Source organism: Podarcis gaigeae (genome assembly GCF_964106915.1).
Source record: "Podarcis gaigeae genome assembly, chromosome: 3".
Lineage (NCBI taxonomy): Eukaryota > Metazoa > Chordata > Lepidosauria > Squamata > Lacertidae > Podarcis > Podarcis gaigeae.
In genome coordinates this window covers 15936333-15956415 of record NC_139680.1, presented here as the reverse complement: position 1 = coordinate 15956415, position 20083 = coordinate 15936333, and the positions used below count along the sequence as shown (strand labels likewise).

General features: G+C 40.6%; 1 protein-coding gene and 1 long non-coding RNA gene across 5 annotated transcripts in view; one reads left to right on the top strand and one right to left on the bottom strand.

Moving 5' to 3' along the window:
- The window catches only part of MACROD2 (mono-ADP ribosylhydrolase 2), a 981328-nt gene that overhangs the window by 752065 nt on the left and 209180 nt on the right, over nt 1-20083 (bottom strand). For all 4 annotated transcript variants that reach the window (XM_083730558.1, XM_083730560.1, XM_083730559.1 and 1 more), the window contains exon 5: nt 2827-2943. In XM_083730558.1, coding sequence (XP_083586684.1) covers nt 2827-2943 — 117 coding nt within the window. The remainder of the gene's footprint in view (nt 1-2826; nt 2944-20083) is intronic.
- Nucleotides 1-20083, top strand: part of LOC310840809 — a 603259-nt gene that overhangs the window by 431220 nt on the left and 151956 nt on the right. The window lies entirely within an intron of this gene.

Genomic DNA, 20083 nt, shown 5'->3' with positions numbered 1-20083 from the left:
ACACAGCGGTGGTGAGTTCCCGTTGCTGTGTCCCAGCTTCTGCCAATCTAGCAGTTCGAAAGTACACCAGTGCAAGTAGATAAATAGGTACCGCTGCAGCAGGAAAGTAAATGGCATTACTGTGCGCTCTAGTTTCCGTCACGGTGTTCCATTGTGCCAGAAGCGGTTCAGTCATGCTGGCCACATGACCCAGAAAGCTGTCTATGGACAAACGCTGGTTCCCTCAGCCTGAAAGCGAGATGAGTGCCGTGCCCTATAGTTACCTGTGACTGGACTTAACCGTCCTGGGGTCCTTTACCTTACCTATTTCTGCTAGGCATATATCCCAGTCTTCTTTTAGAAAACTTAGAGTATCTTACATGGACACACAGTGTTCTCCCATCCAGGAACTGATTAGATTATACTGCCTTAGTTTCACCATTAAGATATCATCAAATGCTCTCAGACCAGTCACTGGACTCCCCAGAGCAACCAGCTCCATCCGCCTCCTTCCTCTCCTTCTACTAAATCAGGCTACAAGGCTTCTCAACTGGCTCCGTCGATACACCAGATACTCTTGAATTCTTACCAGTTCATCTGCTTTTTTCCTCTTCCCTACTAATCCCTTTTCTGTCCATACTGCATTTTTGTAGATTATAACCCTGAGAGCGGGGGGCTGTCTTCTCATGTTAGTCATAGTTACAAGACACTCGGAGAGCCTACTGCCTGCCCTCAGCTAAAGAGAGGGGTAAAAATACTTTGAACAAATGAAAGAATAAACAACCACCAACCAAACATTAAGCTGCTGTGCCATACATTATAACCAAGTTCTTGAGGTAGTTTATAATGTAGTTATAACTATTAAGGGTGAGAATACACATACACACAGTATATATATATATCCTTCGCAGCCCCCAGGTCCTTGGATGCTCTACAGGCTTCTCGGCTTTTAAATCTTGTGTTAACATAATAATTAAATAATCTAAATTGGATATAGAAATATTGATATAAATGTGTCTTTATGGAAACTCTAATTCCGTGCTGCTTTATAGCACTGCTGTAGTCTGAGGTTCCCAGGTAGTCATTTGGTGTACCCCAAGGCATCTGTTTCCCACATGTCAGCTTCCTGTTTAACGTAGTATAAGTAATAATATTTGTCTACTTGGGAATATTTTTTTATTTGTTCATATTTTTTTGCTGTCATACCCATATATAACTTCACAGAATGCTCACTCTACATAGTTATAAGCTTGAATTTTCAAAACAGCCTATTGCTTCTTGTTTTTCACTGAAATTTAGCTCTTCACATACAAGTTACAACATCCAAAGTTTGTGTCTTCTTCTTTTGTCCCATGGAGGAAAATTGCGATGAACATACTGGATGAGCAAATCAAGACCGAAAATACAATAAAATGTAGACTGCCTTTCAAATCTGACCCTGGCACTTAAAGAAGTACAGTGGTACCTCGGGTTACGAACTTAATTCGTTCCAGAGGTCCGTTCTTAACCTGAGGCGTGCTTTAGCTAATGGGGCCTCCTGCTGCCGCCACACAGCTGCCGCGCCATTTCCATTCTACTTCCGGGTTAGCGGAGTTTGTAACCCGAGGTGTTTGTAACCTGAGGTACCACTGTACACTTTTCTAATTGTTGGGACAGGATGATGAAATGCTGTGTTTTAATATTTATTTTATTTTATTTTATTTTTATTGTAACAATCTGGAGGGTGGGGCAAGGCAGGTGGAAAAGCCCTTGCCTGATGAACAGAAAATCTCTTTCTCCTCACAGCTGGTTCGCAGCATTTGCACTGCCAATCATTCCTAATGGCCAAATACTCTTTGTTCCTTGCTAATAACAACCCATCTTCTTCTTAGCATGGGAAACTGGTTGGCCTTGTCTTTTTGAAGCTGCTAGATTCAGCATCTGGTAGCTTCCACTAATACTCCAAGCATTGATTTATTCCTAACATTAACTAAATTTAAGAATTTAGGGGGATCTGCCCCCTCACAAAGTTGTAACACATTTATGGCGAATCTAGCCACCCCCGCTCGGCAAACTCAGAACATCATATAACAAAGAGAGCACAAAAAATTCTAGCTCCTGCAACACAGTCTCACACAACTGAGTTGGACTGCTAAAAACTGTCCTGATGTTCCAAACTATTGAGCACAATATGCCCCACTTCTTTGTGGTGTCATTTTACATCCAGGCTGCAAACAATTGCTATTTCAGTGTTTACTTTCCCAAGTGTGGCTAAACAGCTATGCAAGAAGGTCAGTAAAATAACCCTTTTTCCTCTATTTACATATAATGGGAATTTTGACAATTCGACTTTCAAAGAGAGAGAAAACATTCTGGTGCTGAGAACAGTATTCCACTGAATGCTTAACTGTGACAGATGCTGTCACAGTAATTGCCAATCAGCCTATACACAGCAGCTGAAAACACAAAATACATCACTTTGATCTCCTTGGCTCAAAATGCATTTCACAGCCAAGATATCGGCACCATTTATAGAAGCTATCCACCATGCAGATCAATTTGATAATGTACATTTTGTTAAAACTGTTGAAGGTTTTTCATAAACACAAGTGTATGCAAAACAATCTATGGTCTGCTATGATTCAAAACGTAAACATGCATGTTTCCCTTACTCAAAAGAAGCTCAGCCTCTTAAAACATCTCAATTCCTCCGAAGGACAAAGGTCATCACGAAGCACGCTTAATTTAATCTTACTGCTAATTTGGTAAGTGAATGCCTCACTTGATTTATCGTGTTGGGAAGTGAGGTATGTATAAAGTTTCAGCTTGATTTTTTAAAAATGTGTGAGGGGAAAGTAGCTTACTTACATTTTGCGGGCAGGTCATAACCACAAGTAATTTTTGCTTGTCCAGTTTCACAGCCACTCAGGTTGCGACATTCAGCGACTAGACAGGGGCCGGCTGCTCTATGAATACAGCCATCAACTAAAAGAAAGAGGGAAGAAATTATATATATATATATTTAAAAACTTCAGTAATCAAAGTCTAACTGGACTAAAGCTGAGGAATTTGATGCAGATTTTTTTTTAAAAAAAAAAATCAGTTTCAGCAGAAACGACCCTCTAACACTATATTCATATTTGCAGATTGTCCAAAACCCAATAATTTTAATGCGGGGGAGCACCGTTATTTAAGATGAGGTAGCAGAGGCCCAGGGACGCAGGTGGCGCTGTGGGTTAAAGCCTCAGCGCCTAGGACTTGCCGATCGAAAGGTTGGCGGTTCGAATCCCTGCGGTGGGGTGCGCTCCCGCTGCTCGGTCCCAGCGCCTGCCAACCTAGCAGTTCGAAAGCACCTCCGGGTGCAAGTAGATAAATAGGGACCGCTTACCAGTGGGAAGGTAAACGGCGTTTCCGTGTGTGGCTCTGGCTCGCCAGATGCAGCTTTGTCACGCTGGCCACGTGACCCGGAAGTGTCTCCGGACAGCGCTGGCCCCTGGCCTCTTGAGTGAGATGGGCGCACAACCCCAGAGTCTGTCAAGACTGGCCCGTACGGGCAGGGGTACCTTTACCTTTACCTTAGCAGAGGCCCAACTGAAACAACTTTATTCCATGTGCTCCTGAGACATTCGGAGTGGGGGGGGGACAAGAAAAGGTGATTGCCCCTCAACTGGTAGAAATGAACAAATTTGTAGCAAGCTCCCCCAAAGCTGCCAAAAAATCTGTGGGACCCTAATTTGAACTAGATATGTCATGGAGCTACAGGAATTTTACTGTGATCACCAAGCATGGATACACACATAAAAAGAAAGATCCAGTGAGTATATACAAAAGTAATTCTCACAGTACAATCCCCCTGTGTTAAGGTCGTTGATTATTTACTTAGCCAGTTACCAAGCAAGAAGAAAATTTGGTTTTGTTATTAAAAGACAGCGTGAAAATGAAAGCATAATTTAATACTACCTTGTGGGTGCTGTCTAATCCCTTTTGTATTAGTTGGCGGGATATTAAATGTTAGAAATAAATTAAATAAATAAAACTATTCCACAAGATTGCTTAGTACTTCCCACATCATAAAGTCTTTTAATGCAGAACAATTTGCACAGCACAACAGCATCTCTCTTTCAACTTACATCTTGCTATTGCAATATTCAAAAAACAACAACCAATCATTTAAATTGTAACAGCCGAAACTGTAAAATCATCTAAAAGTTAGTGGTGCAATGCTTAATGCTTATTGTTCTCAAGAGCTTTAGGGAAAAATATTAATAGTGGAAGCATAGATGAGAACGGCAGGGAGAAGGAAGAGGAAAACAAACAGTCAAAGCAATTTTAGTCTATTCACAAGCAATGGGGTAAATATATTTTTTCTAATTAGAAGTAAAGTAAAGAATAGAATACTTAAAAACAATTAAAACAACATAGTAATTATTGCAAGTCACTACATCAGTGGCAATATTAATAATTTCTTATAAGAAACCCATGGATGCCATATGTTCCCTACATATGTTCAGAGATTATGGCAACAAAACAAAAAAGTAATAGGATATGCCCCAAATTAAAAGTCTCTAATCATATAAATATTTACATAAGAAAAGGAAATTGTGATGTGTCTGCCTTATGGAATTTTTAGATTCAGAGTTGTGATGGGGTGGAATTCGAAATTTCTAACAACTGTCCCTCCCCAGATCTATTTCACCCCAAGTGGATTCTGGTCCAAGCCAGAAGGAATCTGTGAGTGTTTTTCAGAGTTTCACTATCAATCCCTTATTGAGGAAAGAAGGCAATGGGGCTCACATCAGAGCCCAGCAAGGCCCTCTTTTTTATGAATCTTGCCAGCTGCCATTCCACTCCCCCTCCCAAAATGCCTTGAGGGTTGAGCTGACTTCTAGTGTGAAAGAAAGAAAGAAAGAAAGAAAGAAAGAAAGAAAGAAAGAGGGCTTGCTATTGTTTTATTGATTATAATTTAGAAATTATTTATTGTAACTGTTGAGTGGATTTCTGTTTAAATTGTATATGTTATTATTATTTAATACTATTTCAATGATTGTTGAATGTTACTTTTTAATGTAGGCTGCCTATTTTAAAGTTTTATTATCACATTTTTGTATTGCATTAGATTGTTATAAGAGGTACATTTTTTGTTTCTTCAGCTTGTAAACCGCCTTGAGTATTGTAAGACAGAAAGATGGTATACAAATTAAAAAATAATGATGAAAAGAAGGAAGGAAGGAAGGAAGGAGGGAAGGAAGGAAGGAAGGAAGGAAGGTAGGTAGGTAGGTATTGGCAGGAACTGTTAGCTGTCACCAAGATAACTTCCTACACATAAACCCTAAAGGGCCCAAGCAGACCACCAGCAACAGGAGGGGGCATCAGAGCATAAGAGCATAAATTTGCAAAACACATAGGTCTGCTGGAATCCATAGGAACTCATAGGCCAAGTTAACGTTGCTAACACCACTATGTTGTCTGGATGACTTCATTACTGAAGGATAACATGGGAAGTGGCTTCCATCTTTTTACTGGTTTTGCTAGAAAAAAATAGCAAAAAAGGATCAACTGGCGATGCCTCTACACAAGAACTATCCAGCACAATTTGCTTTAGGTATATTGACTGTGCTGAGGTGACCTTTAGGTTTTCAATAAGGACTCCCTGGTAAGTGGATTCCATGACAGTCTGCCTGTTCCATGAGTGAAGCCTTACCCTGGGCTGCCTGGGAAAAGCATCAGTCTTACTTCCATTTGAAGACCTGAAGACCTCTTTTCCCAAAGCATCAAAGCAGTTATGCAGTGAGCCAACTTTGTTCACTAATTACCTCCTTTGGTGGTTGCAGCCTTGTGGCAGATTTGTTGCACTCTGTCTCTGACCTTGTGATTAAATTGTGCTAGATTAATTCTTGAAGAAAGTTGAGTTGCTTATTTTTCTCTCTTCTGTGCTCTGCATTCCTTCTCCTGACTACATGGTCTGCCTAAATCTTAAGTTGATGTGTGCTTATTCTAAGCCTGAGCAGCTTTATACGGAGGGATGGGAATTCGCCTCACACATCTAGTAAGATTGATGATGCCAGGTGAGGCACTAGGTATAAGGCAGGCTTTTAAGCCCAACTTATCCTAGATGATGTTAAAGAGCACAACAGGGCTCTCTAGATCAGAATGGGTTTCAAAATCCAGATTCAACTCAGGCATTGGGAGGATGTCCTCCAGACTCATCTGGTTTAATATCCATTCTGAATCAGAAGCATGTGTGAGATAATCCATTTACCACTAATTTAAGAGTTCACCTGTCAAAACATTGCAGGTCTAGAAACAGATAGTTGCTGCTGTTTACAGACATAAAGAGAACCAATGAGCAGAGTCTAAGTCTGTGCCATGGGGCATCAGCACTAAAGTTTATATCCTTCATTTCTTTTCAAATTCAAAGAAGCTCCTTGACTGACACCATAGAGATGAGTCATGGTGGGCAACATATACACCCATAACATTTCCAATAATTCTGCTATGTTGGAAGCTCTGAAACTTGAATGATGCTGCTGGTGTTGCAGTAGAAAATAGATGAAGCTGAGTGGAATATTAATGTTCAGAATTGCTAATTAACAACAGTGCATAGTGTTGCTAAATAATAACAGCATACATGTTGCAAACATAGGTGCTCTGAAAGCATTAGATGGAATATGTGTTCCATTTTGCTGACCCAATAATTATTCAGTGCCCATTTCTACTCTCTCTGAAATGATTTCGTAACATTCAACAAAACTGAGGAAGGGAGTGGAGAGGATCGTTTTGGCAGCTGTTGATCTAGCAACATCAAACATTCAGTCCACTATGGTCACAAAACTCAGCAGAAACTGAGGGTCTATCTTTATTATGTTCTAGAAACTCAGTTGTATGCTTTGAAGTGTATTATGCCTTTGTGAGATTTCAGGAATTCCGCCTAGATTTTTTCAAGGGGGGAAAAGCACACATAAATGATTCCTTTTGATACTCAAATCCATCCTGAACCTGACTCATTAAATTTACAAAATGCTATTCTGAAGTGTATTTTAATCATCACGGGCAAGCACAATTATGGAATTGCATTTTTAAACCTCTCCATTCGAAACATTCAGTATTTTTCACCCTGGTAATAAATGTACAAAAGTATGTGCCTGTGCTGCTAAAATCCTGATTGCCAAGAAGCGAAAGAGTGACTTCCCATGTACATTTACATAATGGTTACATGAATAATGGGATATACAGTATAGGACTAATGGATAAACTGACAGGCTTTTAAGTTGCAAGAGTATAGGGAATAATAAGGAATTTCCAAGGAAATTGACATTTTGTTCATTATGCTAGCTTTCTACAGTGGTACCTCAGGATGCAAACAGGATCCATTCCGGAGCCCCGTTCACATCATGAGCAGAACGCAACCCGTGTCTGCGCATGCGCAGGTCACGATTTGCCACATCTGCACATCCATGTGATGTCATTTTGAGAGTCTGTGCATGCGTGAGCGGCGAAACCCGGAAGTAACCCGCTACTTCCAGGTCGCTGCGGGACGCAACCTGAAAAGATTTAACCTGAAGCGTCTTTAACCCGAGGTATGACTGTATTCTGAAACATGCATTAGAATTTTATATAGAGATATATACTGTAAAAGCTGGTTACTAAAAGCAGGATACCTAAACTGTGCTACATTTTAAAGTAGGATAATTCACACCTGGCTCAAACACTGCGGCATGTATACATGATAGGAGCCTGGAGTTGGGCCTGCCTGCCCTGACTCTGGACCTGTGTAATTTTCACTTGTGGGCTGCATTGTAGAATGAGGGCTGCCTGTTCATTAAGGCCAATCCTTACAATCTTTAATACCTGATTCTTAGGGTAAAGAACTGTATAAACTGAGCCTGACATCCCAGGCATGGGTGTCAAAGAGACCTGGGCAGGCAGGAAAAAACTCCCTCCACGAATAGCCACTGCATAATCGTAGCACCACCATCATAGCGCCACCCCTACAGCTAGGCAGCGTGTGACAGTCGCCTCAGGCAACTGATCTTTGGGGGTCATGAAAGGGTAGCAAATTGTTACTTATTTAATGCCTTACTGTCGTATTTTTTTACTCCCAGGAAGAGACATCTGTGGGGTTTTATACCTTACATGCCAAAATAACTTGGCTAGCTTTCAGTTCTATGCAACTTAATTTTGGACGAGGCAGACCCCATTGCTGTTCTGCGCCGCATAGCAAAATATTTGGGGCCAGTCCTACAAATTGTGAGGTAGTTGTGAATTAATGGTTTGAAATAAATGTGAAACATATTTGCAAAGTATTTGTTCAATGCCTGAGAAACACCAGCATTACAAAACAAACGGACAAGCAGTAGTGTTCATCGTCCAATATCCACAAATGTCTAGATATTTATGTAAGACTATAATTTATAAGATATAGGGCAAAGCTTTGTGTTACAAATTAGGGGATATTTGTCTGTTTATGTAACCCAAAATGAAGTTCTTTGCAAGTGAGAATTAAGAGGGGGGGAATTAAAATCTTCTCCTCACAGCTATGTGGGTATAAGAAGTGTCCTTTCAGATCTTAAAGGGACAACCAAAATCTCAGCAGAGGCCCAACTCCTCCACCCACAAACTATACGTTCTCTTCATAGGAAATTGGTAGAAGCATTATCCTTGAGGGAAAATGTGCAATACTGGCATGATCAATTGTTTGCTCCACAAACAGGGAAGCAAACTATCTATTTTATCACTCTGAAAATAATTGCTTAGGAGAAGATGCAAGAACATAATCATTTGCTAGGGGGATCCTGCTTGAAGTATATTAAAACCAATGAGTATAGCATTTAGATTTGTCAGGGAGGGCCGACAAAAAAGCCATGGGCAATGTCCTTTCAAAGCACACAATAAAAGAATATTACAAAGCTAAATGCAGGCTCATGAATTACTTATACAGTAGCTGAGTGCTAAAACTCTTAGCAGCTCTTCAAAACTTAATAGTTAAAATTATACAGCCGACACTGGACAATTTAATGGTGTACAATGCAGATAAATGTATTTCTTACTGAGGGGAGGGGGGAAATCCTTAAGAATTGCAAATTAATCCAGGGCAAAGCAAACAGCTTTAATGGTGCCAGGAGATGCTTTGTTAACAAAAATATTGCACATATCTAGCCTTGCCTCCCTCAGACGATGATAGAAATGTTAACATAATCAAACACCACAGCAAAATTAAGCAATCATACAGGGAAAGGAAGGCTATAAATGTCTTTTGACCTTGCAGATGCTATGTAATAAAAAAAAGAACCCAGTGTGCTTGAAATAAAAATAATATCAGCACTATATCATTTAACGCAGGAGAAAGGGCAATATTCTTTCCCATGTAAAATTTTTGCTAATTAACTTCCCACAGAAAATTGTTGAAGGAGTTACTCTGAAGTATACTATCTGCTGTGCAATGTTGTTGACCAATATAGTAAATATTGGGGGCAATGCTAAATGAAAGATCCCAGAGATGCTATAGCAGAAAGGTTGAGGGAGAAGAGCCAATAGGAAATATTTCTGACATGGCTTCTAAAAGGCACTCACACTGTGTGCTCTGTGGCTTATGCTGACTTGATAAGTCATTACGGAAAAGGAAAAAAATGGAGTTATTCCAATTGAGCAATACTGGTAAAGTCTGCCTGGGAGAGGAAGATAGAAGCAAATTATGATCTCCTTACTGTAATCCATTTGCATTGCCAAACATGTAATTCTTGTTGATTGCACAAGAATGAGTAACAAATCAAAAAGAAATCTGAAAAGATTAAAAGCATAGGGTTGCATCTGACCAACTTATCTTCAGTAGACACATTTAAATCAGTGGTGTTCACTAACTTAAGTTCTAGTATTTCAGTGGGTTTACTCTGAGTATGACTTAGTAATATACAAGCCCTAGTGAACCTTTGAATTTCCAGACACACTAAATTCACCTCTCTTGTATGCCTATTGCCTCTGGACGTTTGCTCAACTCACTTCAACAATATTCCATGTTCTGCTCTCTACTTATTCCGCTCCAGCCTAACATCAGTCAGTCAGTCAGTGTGTCGGAGAGAGAGAGACTGAGTGTTAGAGATCGTGTGTATAGATAAGGTTGCTGCTAAGAGCAGCTGCAGGCACTCAGTGCAGTTCAGCATTCATTTTGCTTAGACCTCATATAGCTCTGTATATAGTTGTGTATTATAGTTGTAGATAGAATAAAGAAGATATTCTACAGAGCTGCTCTCCGAGTCGTTTATGCTCTGCTATACTCTGCTATACTCTGCTGTGCGACGACTGTCTTCTTGTGGAAGTGAATCCGGTGCTCACAACTCTAAGCTGTGAGTCCACAGCACTTTGACCTGTTCCTGTGCAGAAGGTGGTCTCTGGAAGTGCTACCCAGCTCGCCTAGCCCAGTCAGGGTTGAAGTGGATGAGTCCAGTTAGTGGCACTGGCTCAAGGGCGATGCTGACATAAGGAAGGTCCTTCTGTTTACAAAGGGAAGACTCTAGTTGACCCTGTAAACCAGGGGTTGTCAACCTGGTCCTTACCGACCACTAGTGGGCGTTTCAGGATTCTAGGTGAGCGGTAGGGGGTTCTACAGCACAAGCTGAATCCTTCCATCGAGCACTGGTGGGTGGTAAGGAAATTTTACCATCAAGAAAGATGCATTAGTGGGTGGTATGCATAAAAAGGTTGACCATCCCTGCTGTAAACAATTCTCTCCATGCTTTCTAATCTAGGCTTCTAAATCCGTGGTTGGCATTTGTCATGCATAGCCAACAGTAAAAATGAAAACAGGAGAATTTTTTTTTGACACCGTGGACACTAAAAGGAGATAGCAGCATTCCCAAACCGATCATCTCTCCCACATTCTAATACTTCAAACACATCTGTCCTTTCTCTTTCAGTTTCTACTGTCTCTGCCTACAACTAGCATACATAATGCTCAAATACAGTAACTTCATATTCCTCTCTCCTTCTCCTTCTCCTTCTCCTTCTCCTTCTCCTTCTCCTTCTCCTTCTCCTTCTCCCTCTCCCTCTCCTTCTCCAGACATCAAATGATTCCCTCTTTTTCCAAGTGTTTAATGGAACAGAGATGTATTAAAAGTGGAAATGGGAGACCCGTGTTCCATAACTCACATCCATGCCAGGCCATTGGCCATGTTGTCTGGAACTGATAGAAACAGCAGCCCACCAACATCTGGATGGCTACCACTGCCACTGCATTAAAGCTTTAACTGATCAGCTAGGTTGTTGCGACAAAACTGTAATGTCAAATAAATTCACACTTTTAGTGGCCCACTCAGACTTAGCATAAGGACTCGGGGCAATATGGTTCTTCTAAAACCTGTCTGAATGCCGGCAGACAAACAATTAAAAATAAAATCCAAAACTCTTAGCCTATCATACAACTTTTTGTATTGTTTTTTCTTTTGCAAAAAAACAACGAATAATTGATAATAGGGCATGTATGTGCAAAGTACATGAGCTTTCATTGTATCATAATCAGGACATTACTTTTCACTGAAGGCATGACTGGTTTTGTAGGGTTGGTATTACTATGGCTAGGTAGTTCTTCATTCAAACAATAGTAGAAAATGTAGTGAATTTATTTCACTTCATTTCATTTTATTACTAAATCCAAGGCTATAACAAGAAGAGTCTTGATTAATATTGTAAAACTAATGCAGTGCAGCTTATTTCAAAGAGCATGTGCCTTCTGTTTCAAAATCATATGTATCTAAATAATAGGGGGAAATGGTTTCTATTATATATGAGATATTTACAGATTTATCCATTCTTCTTAAATTATGAAAGAATGCACTGTACCCATCTACTGGTGGGTAGATTCAGATGTCCCATGCTCAGAGACTGATGGGACCCGACAAGTTCTGGAATGCTTTGGGAGACTTTTCCAGTGGAGAAAGCTGACTTATGTTGAAGTCATGGTCTCGCTATGAAAGAAAGAGATGAGATGGGCAGTTGACACAATCCCTCCTGAGCACCTCTCTGGGACTATAAAGCCTAACGCCTTGGCATTCTGGAGAGCCATGGGCTGTAAAGCAAGCTGAATGAAGACTAGAGCACAAGTGGCATGCATCTTCCTCTGAAGATGATAAGAGCATGATTAGTACCACATAATCATGCCTACCATGCAGCAGTGCAGATGACAAAACAGACCTACATTGCATCCTCTAGTTGTTGGCTATATTGGGTGGCCCCACTGGGGTGAAGGAATCTCTGGGGCACTGAAGGACCTGCTGTGACCAACTGGCTGCACAAGTTTAAGGATTAATTGACTTGAATTCAGAGTGGCCTTGACTGCACAGTAATTGTAGTTCCAATCGAAGGACCCAATGCCACAGTCTGTTATGTGTTTATGCAGCCTGATGATATGGACATGTTGCTTGTGGTTATATGCCTGACCATGTGTCCTATTGACCACTGTCAACATTATCTTGTGGTGGGGCAGGGTGTTATTGGGTGGGTCCAGAGTGTGGTTAATGCTTTATTGCATGAGGGGGTTGAAAGAGCTAGTGGTATGGCCACCCCTAAAGAAACCATACATGATTTGGAATAACTACCAACCAGTTGCAAATACCCTTTTCTTAGGGAGAATGGTAGATAGGGCTGTGGCAGGTCAGCTGTCGGTATTCTTGAATGACACAGATTATTGGTCACCCTGATGGATGACCTTTACCAAGAGCAGGATGAGGAGAGCCTTAGTCGTTGAAACGCACCATGTATCGTCCCAACACAAGAACATAAGGACAGCCTGCTGGATCAGACCAATGGCCCATCTAGTCCAGCATCCTATTCTCACAGTGGCCAACCAGATGCCTGCGGGAAACCAGAAACCAGTTTCCAGCAACTGGTATTCAGAAGTATTACTGCTTTGAACAGTGGTGGCAGAGCATAGTTATTGCAGCTAGGGGTCATTGATGGCCCAAGGTAATTGTTGTTCATGGAGGAGAGGGATAGCAGTGCAATCCCATTCAAAAATTAATTGAATGGGGTTAATTTTTGTCATTTGAAATTTCAACAGCTATAACAAACCATGGGATGTGTTTTACGTCAGAATCTGAACACATTCTACTGGAATTATTTGAAGAATCAATGATACATGCCCGCCTGTAACATTACTGACACATGAAGATCAATGCATTTTGATCTATCATCCCCAAGCTGTTTCTTCCCATGCAAGACTTCTGATTAGCGCTCCTGAATTAGCATTTCTATTCACAAGCTTCTCACAGTTGTGAGAAACACTGTGCTTGTGGTGGAGTAAAGGTACCATAAATATGACACTGAGTCTGCCCCACTGAACCTAATGGACTTTGTAAATGCTCTATCACTGAAATTATTTTATCCAGCTATTATGTTTTACTCTGTACAGCTCATCCTTATGACTGCTTAGAACTAAGTCTACACAGGCATATTCAGAATATTTCATTCAAATTGCCTACATCTTTATTTACATGTTTCAGGTGCAGATACACTTCCTCCCACAAGTACTGCATGGTCAATATTATTATTAAAGGGGAGCAATTAGATGTAGAACTGTTCTGTTAGTGCAAGCATTTCAGCTTGCCCCTTTGGGGGGGGGGGAGAAAAGGGAGAAAGCACTGTTGCCCTAGAAGATGTCCATGAGTGGGCTTCTCCTAACAGCACTGCTAACTTGAATCTGGCTCAATAAATACAGAATGTGAAATGACACCCCCCCCTAATGTGGCAGATGGCCACCCCCCCCCCACACACACACAAACGAACGAACGCTTGTTGCATATAAATGCTGCCACGAGTTCAGATTGGGTGCCTTCAGGTCTGTGAACCTACCCAATGAGGTAAGCTACTGAAATGTTGGTTTCTGCCGAAGCAGTCAAGTATCAGCAGGCCCTGGATAGACTCCACTCATCCAGTTTGGCTATTGGAAAAGACTATCGGAGGACTTCCCATTTCTGCTAGTCTTGCTTGAGCATGAAGGTCTTCTTAAGCTCAAGTGTCTTCTCATTGGTTGTCTTTCAGTCCTAATTTTTAGTTTGCTCTTTGGTCTTGTATCCTACTTTGGTCTTTGGCCTTGACTTCTGGCTTGCCCTACTCTTCTGCCTCTGGATTGGACCTTAATTTCTGATGCCTGGTTCCTCACTTGCCTCACAACTACTGCCTGTGCCCATGCCCCAGCTGTACTCTGTCTGGCAGCAGCTCTCTGCAGCCTCAAGCAGAAGGTCTTTCTCATCACCCAATCCTTTTAACTTTAGATGTCAGGGGCTGGATCTGGGGCCTTCTGAAAAGCATGTGCTCTACCACAAGGCTAAAGTTTGCTCAGAGAATTAAGCAGCATAAAGGTGGTTGAAAATGCCTCCTAGAGGGAAGGGGAAATTCTTAATTTGGGGTGTATATATGCACTTACTTACACCCTTTTTAAATGCACATGGATATGGTGCTCAGACAAGGTAGCTCTTCAATCAGAAAACCCCCAAAAGAAGACTCCCAGAGTTAAGGCAGGTATTCTGCAGGAGTCAGATAACCTAATACCATTAGTCACATCAGGTTTATTTAAGTAGGTGGTGAATCTGATTCCATGTAAACATGTAAAATATATATTGAAACTAGAAAGTTTAAATGAAGTTCTGAGAAAAAAAATGATGAATAAATTCTTCACAGGCATACAGTTTATAAACTGCTTCAAAAATGCCTATAGTAACAGCACATGCATATTACAAAAGATAACCATGATTAAGAGCATTTGTACAGTGAGTTGAGTGTAATTAACCCCAAATGACAATTTAAAAGATTAACAGCCAATTCAACATAAAACTAAGGTTCAATAACAGAAGGAGAGTTGTCTGGTGTATTCCCGAATCTTAGATTTAGTAACCCTTTATTTGGAAGGAAAGAGATGTAAATTAAAATGAAATAATAAATATTCACTAACATGGAAGGGGTATATCTTAAAAAAAAACCAAACAAATAAACACAAGCAACTTAAACTGAGTTTCATAGAAGGGAATGGAAATATTGTGTGCCTGTGGCTGCATTCTAGGGACGTACACAGATGGAATAATTTATCAGTAGGACTGAAGTTGTCTTCCTCCACATCAACAAATAGAAGCGCATTCATATACATAGGCCATAATGTCACATTCTAAAAGTCACTTTTGAGACATGGGCAGGATCTTAAAAGCATCTTGCCATGAGGAGGGAGCACATTTCCTATTTGGAAAGGAAAGAATAAAAGCACCATCAGACACATGAAATTCATTCCAAATGCATAAAGGGTCTTGAAGAATTGCTAGGGGATGGAAACCTCAGTTGTTGTTGCCACACAAGGCGTTCTTCACTTTCCATGTAATGCCTTGCAACTGCTATTTGAGGCCTCCCATAACCTTGCCACAGCCCATTTCTGTGACCCTGTTAATTTAATGCAAGGATCTAGATTCAGGTAGGTCTGACGCAGTCGATATATATATATACTCCAGTAGCACCTTAGAGACCAACCAAGTTTATTCTTGGTATAAGCTTTTGTGTGCTTCTTCAGATACATGCACATGAAAGCTTATACCAAGAACAAACTTAGTTGGTCTCTAAGGTGCTACTGGACTTTTAATTTTATATATATATATTTTAATGCAAGGAATCCAAGAAGATGGGCTGTGGACCTAACTCATGGAGATAATCCTATGACAAATAGATGCAAACACAGAAAGGAGGAGGAACATGCTCTCTTCTTCAGTTCCTATCAACAACTTCCTTGCTGGTGATACTCCAGCAAAGTCCAAAGCAAAATGTGGTGGCACAGAGGTAAGAAGAAGATAAAAGGTATGGGCAGTGCATTTTTCAATATCAGTGGGAAAGAAGGGAGGGAGTGAAGCGCTTATCTACATACCAGTGATAAGGGATATGATCCACTGAGTAATTCATAAAGTATACTCATTGGAAATACAAAATAAAATGGCTAAGTCCTTCATTACTTCTGTGCCAGATAGAGATCTAGGTGGGGCAACCACAGTCTTCAACACTGACAAACACTTTATACACTCAGCAGCTTGGAAATCACATGCACAACCCAGAGTGCAGGCCTCTGCATGCAAAATCTCAATGAGATGTCTCATCAAATGACTGGGAGTGGGTGTGTGTCTGAGTCCTATTGCTCATATGTAATGTCTTCATTTGGCAAGTGTTGGAAGTAGCTATTGTCCTCAGGTTTGGCAGTGACTTGAAGGCTGTTCACATATTGCCTCAGGTCACATGTAATACTAAGACAAAATTTGGCTTCGTGTAAATGCGCAAGCATGAAGGTTCCCAGAAAGGAGACTGGGGCTGGTTTGGTTCTACTGCTGATGTGCTGCTATGAGCTAAGTCATCGTTTGGCATAGCATGTTATTCAAACCTGGGCTCGTATTTGTCTTCTCTGTGAGCTGCAAACTAATAACAAACCAGCTTATCTGGAAGAAGGAAGCCCTGGTTCAGACAACACGTTAAGAAGAGGAGGAGGAGGAGGAGGAGTTTGGATTTGATATCCCGCTCTATCACTACCAGGAGGAGTCTCAAAACGGCTAGCATTCTCCTTTCCCTTCCTGCCCCACAACAAACACTCTGTGAGGTGAGTGGGGCTGAGAGACTTCAGGGAAGTGTGACTAGCCCAAGGTCACCCAGCAGCTGCATGTGGAGGAGCGGAGACGCGAACCCGGTTCCCCAGATTACGAGACTACCGCTCTTAACCACTACACCACACTGGCTCTCCAAAGCACAACTTAGTTCACAGCCACACCCAGCAGGAGGATCAGAAGAGGAGCAAAGTGACCACAGTCTCCTCTCTGGGAACTTGTACATTCTGGCTAGGCCATAGTTTGGTTTAGCATAACAGTGTACATGGAATGGAGTGTACATATGTTCTTTTAAATGTTTCTGGGATATCCCAGTATCCTTTCCCCCTCCCCTGCACAAAGTACCTTCTCCACTGACTTCTCTGCATGGTGCTTTTAGTCACTCTACCTAGTCTCTTTCCAGACTCCCAAATCTTTCATTGTCCCTCAGAATTGCCTCACAAAAAAACTTCTCAAAATCTCCTATGGCATTACCTCAAGGCCAGAAAAGGATTGCACTCAAGGCATCCTGCAGGGAGCTACCCTTAACAGAGTTAAATAAAACCGGGGTTCACATGAACCCTCCTCATTGTGGAGAAACTCCATGCAAGGAGCAACCATGATTGGACAAGGTCTCACCTCATACAAAGAAGCTCTGCCCAGGTGCAACAGCATGCAATGAGAACTCCTCCTGTCATCCATTGAACTCACCACACCTACACTCACAACAGCCCCTACACAAGTTATTTAACACCAGTTGTAATAATGCCTGCATATGGCTAGATTCTTACAACTGAACATGCGTACATTGCATGCGAACACACACTGAATTTTAATGAGTAGACAATCCTAGTATAAACTAGGAATGAATCTGAACTCTATTTCAGATTATAGAATCATATAATAGAATTTAGGAGTTGGAACGGACCCTGACGATCATCTAATCCAACCCCCGCCAATGTAGGAATATGCAGCTGTCCCATATGGGAATCGAACCTGCAACCTTGGCATTATCAGCACTATGTTTTAACCAATTGAACTGTCTAGGCTGATAGAGTTCTCATGATTTTTTTTTTTTTTTTAAGGGTAGGAGACTTGTGAATCAATATGAACAACAGGATCTGACAAGCCTAATCACCCTTTCTGCTGCATACTCATGCTTTTTCATTCTTTGAATCGTGATATTCTTTACCCAAATCACTGTAGCCTGGCAAACCAGCTATTTGGAATTTGTCTTAAAAAAGGACCAAAAGTTTAGAACTTGCAGACACAACTAGTAATACGTAATAGTTTGCTTTTGCAACCTTAGCATGTGCCAAACATGTTTAAGTTTGTTTTGATGTTTTAATTATATGGTTTCATTTATTTATCCATGAGTTGGTTCATTTATTCTTTTTAATGCAGTTTTATTTGATGTCTGTTTTCTACATGCAATATTTATTTATTTGTTTGTTTGTTTACTCTTCCATTTATATCCTGCTCTCCATTCCAAAGAAGCCCAGGGCAGAACATTATATGGCCATAGGTTTTTGTATGTTGGATGAGAAATGATTAAACAAAACAGCTAATCATGGAAACACATTTTACAAGGAAAGGTGCCATATTGTCTAAGAGGTCAGCCCAATAACAACTCTCTCTCTGTCTGTCTGTCTGTCTGTGTGCGTGTACATGTGTGTGCATAATCAAATTGTAGGGCGACAAGAGTGGTAAGTGAGCTGAACAATGGATGTGATTCTTATTTTTCTCCAGTAGGCTACATTTCAACTACATGAAGGTCAGTGTTCCTATGTAGACACACCTCTCTTCATCCAGGCAACAAATATTCAAGTGCACATTCTAGCCATGCAAAGGGATTTGGGAGGGTGTGGGATAAGGGATGTGGACTGGGGAGGGATGTCGCCTGGGGCTGAATAGGGCATTTTGCCCCTGAACCTGGGGTTCTCCGTCCTCCATGGCCGCCTTACAAGGTTACTAAAAAGATTACAGCTAGACAATGCAGATGAAGCACTCTAAACATTTCAAAGTACTATACAAATATGTTATCACCACCACTACAACTTTCAGCTATAGAAAACAAGATTCTTTTGCTATTGCTATGGTTACAAAAGTGGAGGCTTCCTTTAGCCGATAACCTCCTTTGGTCCTAAAATAAAACAATCCTTCATATAACTCAAAACTGCTCTTACATGACAACTTCTGTGCTGACCTGCTCACTAGCCTGCATGCAGTGTCTTATCAGCTATGCATACGGGGGGGGGGGCAGTGCTTAAATAGAAGGCTTGAGTTATACCATTTCAAGAGTCATAGGATTGCTATTTACATTTGCAATTTGCAATGTACATTTTCTTTCTACACTCATTCTTTATTACGGTCCAAAGACCCACAAGAAACAGTTTCAAAAGCAAGAAACAGTTTCTGAACCAAGTATAGGAGCTCTGATGTTACTTCAAAAAAATAGGGGGAAATGCTGTTAAATTCTTCTAAAATTTATTTCAAAATATTGTTGAAGGCTACCCCTAGTCTCCAAGTGGTTCAAGATTCCAGGGGGTTCCAGGCATTTCACCCAGGATTCATGCTTCCTTTTGGAAATGAGACACAGTGGAGACTGTAGTGTCTTTATGATATATGGATTATTATTTACACATATATACAATCTGAGCTTACAATGCAGGGGTTCACAGTACTATCACCCCAGTACATTCTGGTTTCTCTTTTTTTTATAATAATATTTATTAAGTTTTTGTTTACACAATAAAAAACATACATAATAACATAGTATTTTCCAATATCCACATTTCATTCTCATCTTTGAACTTCCTCACATCTCTTGTTCCTGCATCCTAAATTCATAGATTTTACTAGCAAATTATTAACTTATTTCAATTCATATAATATATTTTTCCAATATTTAAATCTCAGATTTTAAAATTTAAATCACTCTTTTGGAGACTTAGTTATAAGAATTTATCCAAATTTGTCTCTTCTTTCAATTACAATTAGATTTGTACTCCTTGTAACTAATTTGTTGGAGCCATTCTATTGCTAATCTTACATCTTTCTTAACATTCATACAATTTAGAATATTTTTGTAGATAGTCCTTAAATTTCTTCCATTCCTCCTCCATCAGTTCTTCTCCCAGATTTCGGATTCTGCTAGTCATCTCCGCCAGTTCCATATAGTCCATCAGTTGCATCTGCCATTCTTCCAGTGTGGGCAAATCTTGAGTTTTCCAGCTTTTGGCGATGAGTATCCTTGCTGCTGTTGTAGCATACATAAAAAAGGTTCGATCCTTCTTTTGCACACTCTGGCTGACAATGCCTAAAAGAAAGGCCTCTGGTTTCTTAGGGAAGGTATACTTAAATACCTTTTTCAACTCATTATATATCATTTCCCAGAAAGCCTTCACTCTAGGGCAAGTCCACCAGAGGTGAAAGAATGTTCCTTCAGCTTCTTTACACTTCCAACATTTATTGTCAGACACATGATATATCTTTGCAAGCTTGACTGGAGTTATGTACCACCTATATATCATTTT